The sequence below is a fragment of the Hippocampus zosterae genome, chromosome 13, assembly GCF_025434085.1.
Source record: "Hippocampus zosterae strain Florida chromosome 13, ASM2543408v3, whole genome shotgun sequence".
NCBI classification, from domain to species: Eukaryota; Metazoa; Chordata; class Actinopteri; order Syngnathiformes; family Syngnathidae; genus Hippocampus; species Hippocampus zosterae.
Genome location: NC_067463.1, coordinates 17,648,083 through 17,660,591, shown reverse-complemented (window position 1 = coordinate 17,660,591; position 12,509 = coordinate 17,648,083). Strand labels below are relative to the sequence as shown.

Here is a 12,509-nt window from a genome sequence, read left to right as displayed (position 1 = left end):
GGTACATCGTGATGAATATTCACACTGCGGTTTACCATTGTAACATTTTGAGGCAAACTATCAAACGCGGATTGGCTGCGAACACAATTCGCACAAGCAAGTGCGCCGCGTGCCTTGCAGAAGTGCGGCCCTTGCGTAAACAAGCACAGCTGCACATACAAGACATCTTAAAAGTCACTAGGCTGACATTCTCAACTCGTCATCCTGAATCAGTTTCTTGGACAACAAGCTGCATCCTGCTGTTTAGTAAACACAACACAACACTAGTTGGAAGATGCTGCTGAGCACACACGACCTGTTGTTGATGCTGATTTTGTTTCTATGCGAGGAGCAATCTGAGTGGAAGATTCCCGCCCCACTTTTTTTTTGGTCAAATGTACATTTAAAGATGTTTCTGTCTCAATTTGCTCTTCATCAAGTCGGTGATAATGGTCGTTTTGCTGCTACGTTAAGATTTTAATCAGAATTTTAAATCCTTCTGCTGCCCTATTAAAGCACTAACTAATCAAGCACCTGCTTAAACAACTCCTGGTTGCCCGACAAACCTACTCAAACACCAATTCACTTGTGGTCCCAAGAGTCTGTAAAAATAGAACCGGATCAGTTATCAAGCACACGGTCGATGGAATCAACGCCCTGATTCTGTCTGGCAGGCTGCCACTCTCTCATTAATGAAGCGTATTCGTCTTGGATAAAGCATAATAAATATGGTCAGGGATGATTTTTATGGCCTTATGCTTCACGTGTCGGATAATAATGGACAGCTATATCTCCCTCACCCTCTACATTTCCCTTTTTAGTCTCCTTCTTTCCTTCTTTGTATCAACTCTCGAACCAAACCAGAAGAGGCAGACAGCCGCCCCACATTGAGTCTTGGCTTTGCTTGAAGTTTTTTTCCTAACGGCGTTTTTCTTTGGCTCCGTCGCCTGATGCTTGCTCATGTGGGGTTCAGTTGGGGCTCGATTAGTCTTTTATTAAGTGATAAGTGCTCCATGTGTAAAGTGCACCGAGACAACCGCTGTTGTGACTCAGCGCGAGACAAAGAAAACTGAACTGAATTGTTATCTGTCGTCTATAGCTGAGGGGGAAAGAATTAACATTTTTAATCGCTAAACAGATACAGTCTTGGCTAAAAACATCAGCGCTCCTGTGCTTCTGCAAGTTAATGCGCCCCTTCTCCCAGAAAACTAATCAAGTTTATTTCGTTTGTTCGCATTGGAACAACACAACAAAGCGAGTGAAAAAGCCACATCTGATCCCATGCAGAACTCCAAAAATCGACCGGCCAAAATTATTGACACCCTCATCTTAACCCTTTCAGGGATAGCGGTTCTGCAGGGGACAGCTTTTTATGTTATCAGATTACAGGGGGCATGAAAAAGTTCATATTTTAGAGTTCACCCTTGGGGCGGGGGGTCGAATGAAATCAATTGCTTCCTGTAACCATCAATAACTTTCTTCCACCTCTCTACTGGAAGAGAGGAGCAGCAACTCTACTCTGACCGCCTCCTGGGTGAGCAATTTCTCATAGAGACCCCCAACACCTTGCAAAGAAACCTCATTTTGGCCGCCTCACGTCACCAAAGCCCAGGCCCGCAACACCTTGACGACAACTAAAAATACTACTCATCAAGGGAGGTACGGTACACCATACTGTACTCCCAAAGCGCCTTCACAAAAAACTCTGAAGTCAGTTGATGGTCATGTTAAAATGCACAAAGCACAAATAGGCTGGTTGGCCAAATTCCCATGCTCCCTCCAAAACACTGTTGAGGGTGTAAGAGCTCATCCACGGCCAGGAAGAAGACCCCAATAGGAATTGAAACACATCCTCTGGTTCGCCTAGAAAGAGGGACCACTAACCCCAGTCTGCCAATCCAGGGGCACTGTCCTTGATTTCCGTGCGATCTTGCAGAGAAATGTCAACAAGGACAGTCCCATAAAATCCAGAGAGTTTTTTAACCACCTCAGCGACCTCAAGAACTAGGCGAGCCCGCTTCTCCACGAATTCTGCCTACTCATTAAAAAAAAAAGGCGTGTCAGAGGAATTGCGAAGGTCAAACTATTCTCCCCTCCAACTGACAAAGATTCAAATCAAGGGTAGCATGACCTCATGCCCACAATACACAGTGTTGTTGGTGCACTGTAGTGTTCATTCCATGAATGAAAACGGAACGAAAATGTTTTCTTTTTTTTCACCGGATGGAAACAAGACTAAAATCCTCATTAATAGACAATAACTCGTACTAAATCAGTATGTGTTTTTGTCGTCAACACAAGATGGAAATGTAGTTCACTAAGGAAATACCGGGTTAAAATCGATGCACAGTTGAGTTCAAGAACTAAGATGCAACGAAAATGACGATATTTTGTCAAATCCTGTCTCCTCCGCCTCCTCCTCGGCTAATCCGCCACTACCACACAGTGACACGTGACCTTTCGAATCTGCAGCGAGTGAGCATCGTGTGCACAAACACATGGGACAGACCGGAGGTGGATTCACGGTGAAAGGTTCAAAGTAAGGCATTAATGGCCGTGCTTTGCACGGAACCTGGGAGAGAAAGAATAGATGTGGTCTGTGGACACATTCTCACTACATCGGTGCATAAAATAACCGTATGCATGATTTTAGTCCGAGGGAAGGAATGTGGGCACATGATAGCTGGCTGGAAAAACACATTCAATCTGAAGAGACGATGTCCGGCACCAACTCCAAGGATTCCAAAAAGGGTGAGCACAAACACACACGTCTAAGCGAGGGAAAAACATGGCCCAAATATTTTACTCTTCATACAGGGTTCTGAGCCCTGATCCCTCCCCTACGATCAATTTGTGCCGATTAGTCCAGTCGTGCTAATAACCAAAGACTTATCGTTCCATTAAAAAAAAAAAAAAAAGACAATAGATTTTTCCAGACTAAATTTCCATTTTACATGCATGCTTGTTAACATCTGTCATAAACACGCAGTTGCACTGATTTTTTTCCTTCTTCAGACAGTGAATTGCTCGCTGGATGGTGTGTTTAAATAAAAAAAAGGAAAAAAAACATTTAAAGTATACTCTAAAGCAGGTGTGTCAAACTCTTTTTTTTGTCAACTCAACTCAACTCATCTGTATTTATAGAGCACTTTCAAACGGCCATCGCTGCGTACAAAGTGCTGTACATGGAGCAATTTAATTTTAAATTAAATTTAATTTAAATTTAAAGACGGTAAAAAGCACCGAACAGTCATGCTGAGTCAAATGGCAAAGAATACATGTGAGTTTTGAGGCGGGTTTTGAAGATGGGCAGCGAGGAGGCATGCAGAATGTTCAGTGGGAGGTCATTCCAGAGAGGCTCACTCCCTTCTGAGCCTCAGTTTAGTTCTTGGTACTTCTAATAATGTCTGGTCCGCAGACCTGGGCCTCCGGGCAGGTGTGTAGGGGCGGATGAGCTCAGAGAGGTAAGGTGGCGCGAGATTATTCAGAGATTTGAAAACAAAGAGGAGGATCTTGAAAATAACTCTAAAATGAATGGGGAGCCAGGGAAGGGATGCCAGAGTAGGAGTTATATGCTATATGCCCTCTTATGAGTACCAGTCAAGAGGCGAGCAGCGGCATTCACGACCAGCTGAAGGCGCTTAATGGAGGACTGGCTGACTCCAAAGTAAAGGGCATTGCAGTAATCGAGCCGGGATGTGACAAAGGCATGAAGTACTGTCTCAAAGTGTTAATGAGAGAGGAGAGGTTTTACTTTGGCCAGCTCATCGGCCACATTTTAGTTACCGTTTCCCTTGGAGGGCCGCTATGACTGAAACCAAATTAAAAAAGTCAATGATAACGATTTATTCAGCTATTGTTTAAGTTCCTGTAATGAGGGTTTTGGTTACAAGAAAATGGTTACAATATGGCTTATTTATTACCTATGAGAATTTTGACCGAATTCACGATTTGCACTTCGTCTGTGCCAAAACACAGGGTGGCGTCCGTCACCGATATACATACGTTTGGACATCTCTTCCGATTACCCCTGGAACACCCAACTTGCGCCATCTTATCATTCGATCCAGCGACAGCCGGCTGGAAAAGGCCATGCGGCAGAGCCTACACCAGATAGCTTCATGTCACGAGGGAGGATCTCAAGCCCCAGGGCCTTACCCCGGAGGATGCAGGGGACCTGGCTCATGACCGTGGTCATTGGCGGGAACCTGGTGAAGCTGATCGGCTCTATGCACTGTGAAGACCCAGCCGAATGAGACTGGGCCTCCACATCGCAAGAGCATTTATTATTATTACCGGTATTTATGAGAATTTTAAATTTCGGTCAAGATTTTAGCAAGCATCATGGAAGCTAGCATGTTTGGTTTGCTTTCGCAGGCCACAAAAAATGACGCGGCGGGCCAGATCTGGTCCCCGGGCCTTGAATTTGACACCTGTGCTCTAAAGTTTGATGGCTTGATAAATATGTTCATTTGCATTAACCGGGAAAAATATAAGTTGCCTAATAATTTGCAACACAGTGTATTATTTGTAAATTGCTTGGCACGTCTGAATGCCGTTCCACTCGGATTCAGTTCAAAGTAACTACGATGGGTGGCTGGTGAGCTGGCTTCCTGTGACAAAATATAAAATATGTACAAGTGGCGTTTCGAAAGATAAATATGTTTAGCAATGACGTACTTCCCCTTGAAGACCCTGAAGCTTATTAAGATGTGTGAATGCGAACAGATTCAGGCACAAAGATGCATTTGAGGATTATCTCTGCCTTGGCTGGTGACGGAAGTCATCAAAGACACTATGAAGTGTCGGTATTTACGTGATGTAAACTGATTCTCCTTGCCACTGGGGCACACGCAGACTTCTCAATATTCCGCATGTTAGTTTACCTGAATATTAAACTAACCGTGATCTAGCCATCCATTCATTCCTTTTCCTCCACTTATTCTGTTTAGCGTCAAGCCGGAGCTGGAATCTACGCCACTTGACGTTGCTCTCTGTAGGCCCTGGACTGATCACAGTCAATTGAAGGGCAAATGTAAAAAAAGAAAAAGAAAAATTGTCGACAATTTTTCCACATAAGTGCCACACTTGAGGCATTACATTACAGCCAGCATTTAAACACGTGTGCCTTTCATAGAGAATCAACAGAGGTGTGACTTAGCCATGTACATTTACATAATTGACAGAGCTTTTGCCCATACAGATTCCCGGTGTATGTTTCACACTGGTGGAGGGGAGTATCAGTTGTTAAAGCCATGTTGTTTTTCTCCCCCCACAGGAGCGAAATATTGGAGCATATGCCTGACAGGTGTATCTATTTGTCAGGTATGTCCTTCAGAATTATATATTTTTTTCCTTCCTGACTACTACTACTTCATATCCAAGCTACATGTAAACCAGTGAGTGAGCTGTCTGTAGGATCCCTGAGTTACGCCCGCCTCGAAATAAACAGCGTCCCCATCACATCAGACAGTCAAGCGGAGAGTTCGGCTATCTCACATAGCCACATTCACACATTCCAAAAACATGCATGGCAGGCTGATTGAACACTCCAAATTGTCCCTTGGTGTGAGTGCGGATGCTTGTTCTTCAATGTGTGCCCTGCGATTGGCTGCCAACCGGTTCAGGTTGTCCCCCACCTACTGCCCAAAGACAGCTGGGATAGGCTCCAGCACCCCCGGCGACCCTTGTGGGGATAAGCGGATCGGAAAATGAATAAATGAATGAATGTATACTCTGAAAAAACAAATACGAGTAAGGGGGGATTTTTTTCCCCCCCGATTTATCATTTTTTCACTTTTTGCGGGGTGAAGGGGTAGGTGCATCCAGTAACAATTAACTGCAAATAAACGAGGGATTGCTGTACTATTTTTACCAGAGTTGTATTTTAAACGTGTCACTGTATTTGTATCTGTGAGTATCTGTACTTACGCCACCTCTTGTGGCTCTCAGTGGGGGGGACCACTGTGACTTGTCAGTGTAGATAAATGCAAAGTTGCAGCCTCTCGCTGGGTGGAGAATGAGACCAGACGGCCTCCCCCAGCCCTGACGTACTTGTGCGTTACACACACTCTCAGCTCTCCGGTTACCCTTCATTCTGAGTTCTCGTCATGCTACGTTTTTCCGGCACAGAAAATTACAATTAAATTCACAGCACATTACAGTCATTCTTCGGGTTTCGACCATAATCCGTTCCAGAAGGCTGTTCAAAAAGCGATTTGTTCAAAATCCGGAACTATTACATAGGCTTTATCTTGCGATTGCCGCTAGCATTACCACATAGCAAAAGAGTTAGCCTATCCTTCATAGATTTGTGGCCTGGAAACGACTTCTCGAGTGTGATGTAGATCCTTCATGGCATTGTTTTCCAAAAAAGTCAAAGTCTCATCCATATTAAAAGTTTGTTGGGGAGGATATTCCTCGGCCTTGATGACATTTTCAAACTCAACTTTAAACTTTTGCGTAAATCACAACAAACATGTCTGCTCACAATGAACGTTACACGAGAACAATCGTCACTCGGGAGCCGAGAGGAGTCGAGTGGCGTATTCGAGTTTGCTCAATTTGGTCGAAAATCGGTTTGCGGTCGTAATCTGAGGCGTAAAAATCCCAAATTTTCTGGTGGAAATCCAATTTCGTCGATAACGGAGATGTTCGAAAACCAAGGTTTTTACAGTATTTACAAATGAAACATGTTTATGCAGCGTAAAGTGTCAAATTGCTTCGGGTGCAAACATTGACCTCCGCCTAGTACAAGCTAACGTTAGGCGATAGGTCATGTTTTGATTACCATGCTGGTAGCTTGTTGGTTCGTATATTCAGAAGTCAAAGAACCACATACAGGTGGCCCGTGAACTTTGACATCGAGGTCCAGATCCAGATAAACATGCAGACTGAGGAATAGCTTGACTCGTTTCACCATTACCCTCCATTGACACCAAATGGGGCAGTGAGGCACCACGTTCAACTGATGATGGGGTGCGCCAACATAAAAATTGAGAGTGTGCAACTCATTTTGTAATTACTGCCTCCCACTGGCCTGGAACGGACCAACATGGACCCATCGGAATATTTCAGTCAAAGACAGACATTCTTAGGATCGTGTGTCCTTGGCATATGGCGGCGTCCTCCTGGGTGTCATTCTAGTTTTTGTTTCTCATTACGCTCTAAGATTAACACCCAGTGGCAGCAAGCACATGTCTGAGTCGCAGCTGTAAAGTCCAACTAATTAGACCCCTGCTTCTTTTCAACACAGTGTGCGTGCGCGCGCGTTTGCATGCTCGCAAGGCACTTACTACAGCGCTGAGTCATTGAGCTCATACTCGTATCCCCGGGCCACTGCAGCTCTCACCCCTTGGTCCGCCCATAAGCAGGCCAAGGCGTGGCTCAGGAAGGGAAAAAAGACCTGATCTTCATCAAAAGAGCGACCACACGACAGCACAGAGTGGGCGTGCACCTGCAAGACAACAAATCACTTTGGATAAATGAACACTTACTGTGGCTGCTTATCACTATAAATATGACTGATGACACACACACGCACACACACTGCTGGCAATTATCAGAGGAAATATTTTCATCATCTTCTCCCAACAGGTTGTGATTAGTGGGTGGAAAATGTGTGAGCGCTGTTGTGTTAACGTAGGAGTTTAAAATCTAATTAAACCTCACAATCAAACCCCTTAGGAATCTTTAGTTGTCAGTCATGCATGCAATTGAATGCCGAGAGGGAGGAAGAGGCATTGATAGTGGTGAGATACTGCTCCTTAGTGGTGTTCTGGTGTCGGTACAAGAAATCAGTAACACTGGGTGGGGGGGAAGCATGCAATAGGCTCGCCGAGGGGTGACAGTAAATACAAAGGAAGCTGCCTACCTTGTTCCTGCTGTTAGCCAGGTTGATGCGCAGGATGCCCATGCCATGAAGAACAAACTTCATGGAGGTCAGGAGGTTATCCAACACTGCCGGCTGACATATCAAAAGACATTAATATAGGCTATAGGGTAGTGCAAAAATATTTAACATAATGTCAGAGTGCAGCAACATAGACATTCATTCATTCATTCATTCATTCATCTTCCGAGCCGCTTGATCCTCACTAGGGTCGCGGGGGGTGCTGGAGACTATCCCAGCTGTCTTCGGGCAGTAGGCGGGGGACACCCTGAATCGGTTGCCAGCCAATCGCAGGGCACACAGAAACGGACAACCATTCGCACTCACACTCACACCCAGGGACAATTTAGAGTGTTCAATCAGCCTGCCATGCATGTTTTTGGAATGTGGGAAGAAACCGGTGCACCCGGAGAAAACCCACGCAAGCCCGGGGAGAACATGCAAACTCCACACAGGGAGGCCGGAGCTGGAATCGAACCCGGTACCTCTGCACTGTGAAGCCGACGTGCTAACCACTGGACTACCGGGCCGCCCGCAACATAGACAATTCAAATTAAAATGATCACAAAATCAACTGAATCAGATGACCACCCCCCCCCACCCCCCCAAAAAAATACACTTCAGTTCAATGTTAGTTTGAAGTTTTACTTTGTTCAGGGTGAAGAATGAGATGCACCATCGAAGATATAAGATACTATTTTGTGTAGAAGAACACAGCAACGTTATGTTTGAAGTGACGAGAAGCTCCTCAAAATGTAAAGTGGCCATCTGGGAGCGGACAAAATTTACAAATACAAATGCTCAGAAATAATGGATTTAATTCACATAGCAACAGAGAGGCTCCTAAAGAGAATGAAAAATGTTTGTGTGTGTGTGTGTGTGTGCGTGCATCAAACGGCACCCCATCTGAGCCGTCAGTCTTCTGCCAGCTAACGATAAGCTTTACATTCCATTACGATTCCATCACAGTCTGATGGCTGCTTTCATGAGTGTCCACACGGGGAACTGTTGTAACCTCAATAAAAGATGTGCCCTGATTTGGACATCAGACTCTTTTACCAGAACTTGGTTGACAATGCTGCGGTGATTCGCGATGCAAATAACGTGGAGATTTCAATGTGGAGGAAAAATCCTCAAAGTTAAACAGTGGGAAGCCACCCTCATGTGTAACATTACATGAGAGGTATTCAAAACGCGGGTTGTTTTTCGACAGCTTTTGTGTTTGTTTAGTGCCACCATAAGGGGTATAATTCATAATATGTAGCAGATCGCATCATAGCTAAATAGGAGCATGAAAATGACCAGAGAAGCCTGTCAACACACAATTTACGAAGTCAAATTTAAGACATTTTGAAGGTATGGATGGCTAAGACCGCTTATGGACTAAATATGATTACATAAGGTTGCGATACGAGTATTCAAACACACTTGAACTTATTCATACACATTCTACGAGGAATGGGTGAGTACTGAGACTCGCCTTATTTTAAGGTACCTTGTGGTGGTTTTAATTCAGGTGTTCATGCCACAGTCTAAAACAACTTCAGAGCTGGAAGACCCAAAATCTCCTTCACCGAAACTAAAACACGACATTGTTTTGGGCATTTCTGTGGTGATAGATTCAGACATGACTTTCAGCAGTCATATTAAATCAATCTTGAAAACTGCCTTTTACCGGCTGAAAAACATATCCAGAATTTAAGGTTTTGTGTGCGCCAAGCAGACCTGGAGAAGCTTATCCATGCTTTAATCTCCAGGAGACCGTTTTTTGGGGGGTTTTTTTTGGGAATGGTCTTCCCGACTGGACTCCCTCAAAATGAACATCAAACAGCTGCAGCGCATTCGGAACGCTGTAGCTCGGGTTTGTAGCACAACAAAGAGACTGAAGAGACTGTCTTACTCCAATTCTAAAGGTTTTACACCAATCAGCTGAAGAAGAGATTTGAAAATTCTTCTACTGGTCTATAAATAACAATGGTTTAGATCAGGGGTGTCAAACACACGGCCCGCGGGCCGGAGCCAGCCCCCGAGGGAGTTTGATCAGGCCCGCGGGATAATTTAAGAATGAAAAACATGCATAAAAGACACTGAATTAATAGTTTTAATAAGATGCAATTCATGCATTATCCGCTAGGTGGCACACTGTTTTCTCTTTAGTTTGTAAAGTGTAGGCGGGGATTACATTTAGATTTCATATGCACATGTGTAAATGGTTTTTAAAATCCTTTCTTTATAAATCTCGTTTCATCTTAAAATGCATGACTTGACTATATGTTTAAATACTAATTACTTGTTAAAGTTGTGTGCCGTTGTACAATCAGTGGGATCAGTTGCAATGCATATGTGTGAATGATAAAAGTAAATTGCACATTTGTCTAAGCTCTAAGGTGTTTTTTGAAATGTTAGATAAATGAAATGTAGGTGCATTTCAACATTTTCCTCATGTTCTTGTGCTTCGCTATATGAAAACAAAGGAAAGACATGATATTTTGATGATTCATAGCTGAGTATGGTATAATTTTAATGGTCTGTCCCACTTGACATCTACCGAGGCCGTATGCGGCCCACAATGTGAAATGAGTTTGACATCCCTGGTTTAGATCCTCAATACATGAAAGAAATGTTGATTGAATTTAACCCAGTCGGGCTCTCTGACCTGTCGACTTGGGAGATTAGCGGAGCTCAGAGTTCAAAGTAAACATGGTGGACCCGCATTTAGTTGTTATGCTGCACGCAAATAGACGAAGCTGCATGCCAACAGAAGTGATGTCAGCCCAGTGTAAAAGTTTTTACATCCAGGTTCCCATTCTTGTACTGTTTTTGTTGTTGTTGTTTTTTGTTTTGTTTTTTAGCAAATTAGCTACTTTTTATTTCTTTACCGGTACTCTTTTGTTTGTAAATGCTTTTAATTACCTTGTGCATGCTTTATAAATAAAGCTGACTTGCCTAAATTTGAAGATTCATGTCTCATGGACAGCAACAAAAGGAGCAAAAACACATTTCACAGATAAAAATCTGTCGGAAATGTGTTGGCAGAGACGGTGGATTCCTTGGGTTCGTTCTCGCATTTTTCTTCTTACTGGCCCCCTCGACCTTTGTTTTCTTTAATCTACGGTTCAGCTTCTCCCCCCTAGCGACTCCTGTTTACCTCACTTTTGTATTAAAAAATGTACGCCGACATCATTAATCCATCCGGATTGGGTGGTTCTGCATGATTGATCATTTTTAAATGGGTTACAGTGTCTCTTGAAATCAACAGCCACATATGACAAGGAAATACTCTTATCCAACCACAATCATGAAAATGAATCTCTCACTGCACAAACAAAAAAAACACAAAAGCATGAAGCCTTAAACGCATTGTAGGGTATAGTCATCAAAAGACATCTTTTTGCTATCTAGCCTTTGTAGGTTAGATAGAACGTGTGCGCGTATGCGTGAGCGTGCATGTGTGAGCGCTAGTTCGGTTGCATATTCAACAAATCCAATCCAATCCAATCGCTCCTCCAATGGTACCATTAGCAGCTGCGGCGCGCAAGAGTTCAAAGCAAGACATTTGCACACGAGTCACCTTCCTTGTTTACACAATGTTGTATGCGCTGGAGTCTTAGTCCATCGGCCTGTGGATAGTAAAAACAACGCGCTGCTGCCTCTGGCTATGAACAAAGGAAGGATTAGATGACGAGCAGTCCCCTTGCTCCCCAATTCCCAGCATTAGCCAGAGCAGTGCCCTATTGTGACACAGAGTTGATGGAAAGAATGCTCAGTGAGATGGAAGACAATAAGGAGAAGAGCTAGTGTGGACTTTGAAGTACCCGCCCACTTTGAAGCATGCCAAGCAGAGCGGCTCTCCAACGTGCAACACCCCCCCAAAAAATTTTTAATAAAATTAGGAATCACAGAGGCCAAACAAGAGGTGACACCATGAGTGTGTGAACACGAGACAGGGTGTGCGTGGGTAGAGGTGATCAGAAATCACGGGGCGAGGTGTCCATTTTTTAGGCGTAAAATATAAAGGGTTGCACATGCGAGCCAAACCCAACTGACAGCATAAACAATAACTGGCTTTTTACAGCATTAGCGCAAGCTTGTACCTGTCGACTATTTTTCTATCCAAACGGTACACACCCATTGCAATAGACATTGTGCTCGTGCATAACCTAAAAAGAAGCAATACAAGTACTGTAAAACCCTTACAACTCAACTGTATTTATAAAGCACTTTCAAACAGCCATCGCTGCATACAAAGTGTTGTACATGGAGCAACAAATCGGTAACAAAGACGGTAGAAAGCACCGAACAGCAAAACCAAGAACAAATCTGAGCCATGCTGAGTCAAATGCCAAAGAATACAGTTCTTGTAGAGGTTTTAAAGATGACAAACATAATAAGGCTCAATTTGGAGTGACACTCTTAATAACTAAATCCATCTATCCATCGTCCTCACAGGGGTGAACTGGAGCCTATCCCGACTGACACTGGGCAAGAGGTTGTGTACACCCTGGACTGGTCACCACACAATCAAAGACCACATATAGACCAATAACCATTCTCACTCACATTCTTGCTGTGGATGCACCGCCGCCCCTCCCCGTGGGACAAGTCAAAAGTAATCACGAGACAAATTGTAGCTCTACGA

At 43.9% G+C, this 12,509-nt stretch overlaps 1 protein-coding gene across 2 annotated transcripts in view; it reads right to left on the bottom strand.

Annotated features, from left to right (window-relative positions):
* Window positions 1-12,509, bottom strand: part of gnav1 (guanine nucleotide binding protein (G protein) alpha v1) — a 35,946-nt gene that overhangs the window by 17,995 nt on the left and 5,442 nt on the right. For both annotated transcript variants that reach the window (XM_052083352.1, XM_052083353.1), the window contains exons 3-4: window positions 7,853-7,945; window positions 7,275-7,435 (exon numbers count right to left, since the gene is read on the bottom strand). In XM_052083352.1, the coding sequence (XP_051939312.1) occupies window positions 7,275-7,435; window positions 7,853-7,945 (254 nt within the window). The remainder of the gene's footprint in view (window positions 1-7,274; window positions 7,436-7,852; window positions 7,946-12,509) is intronic.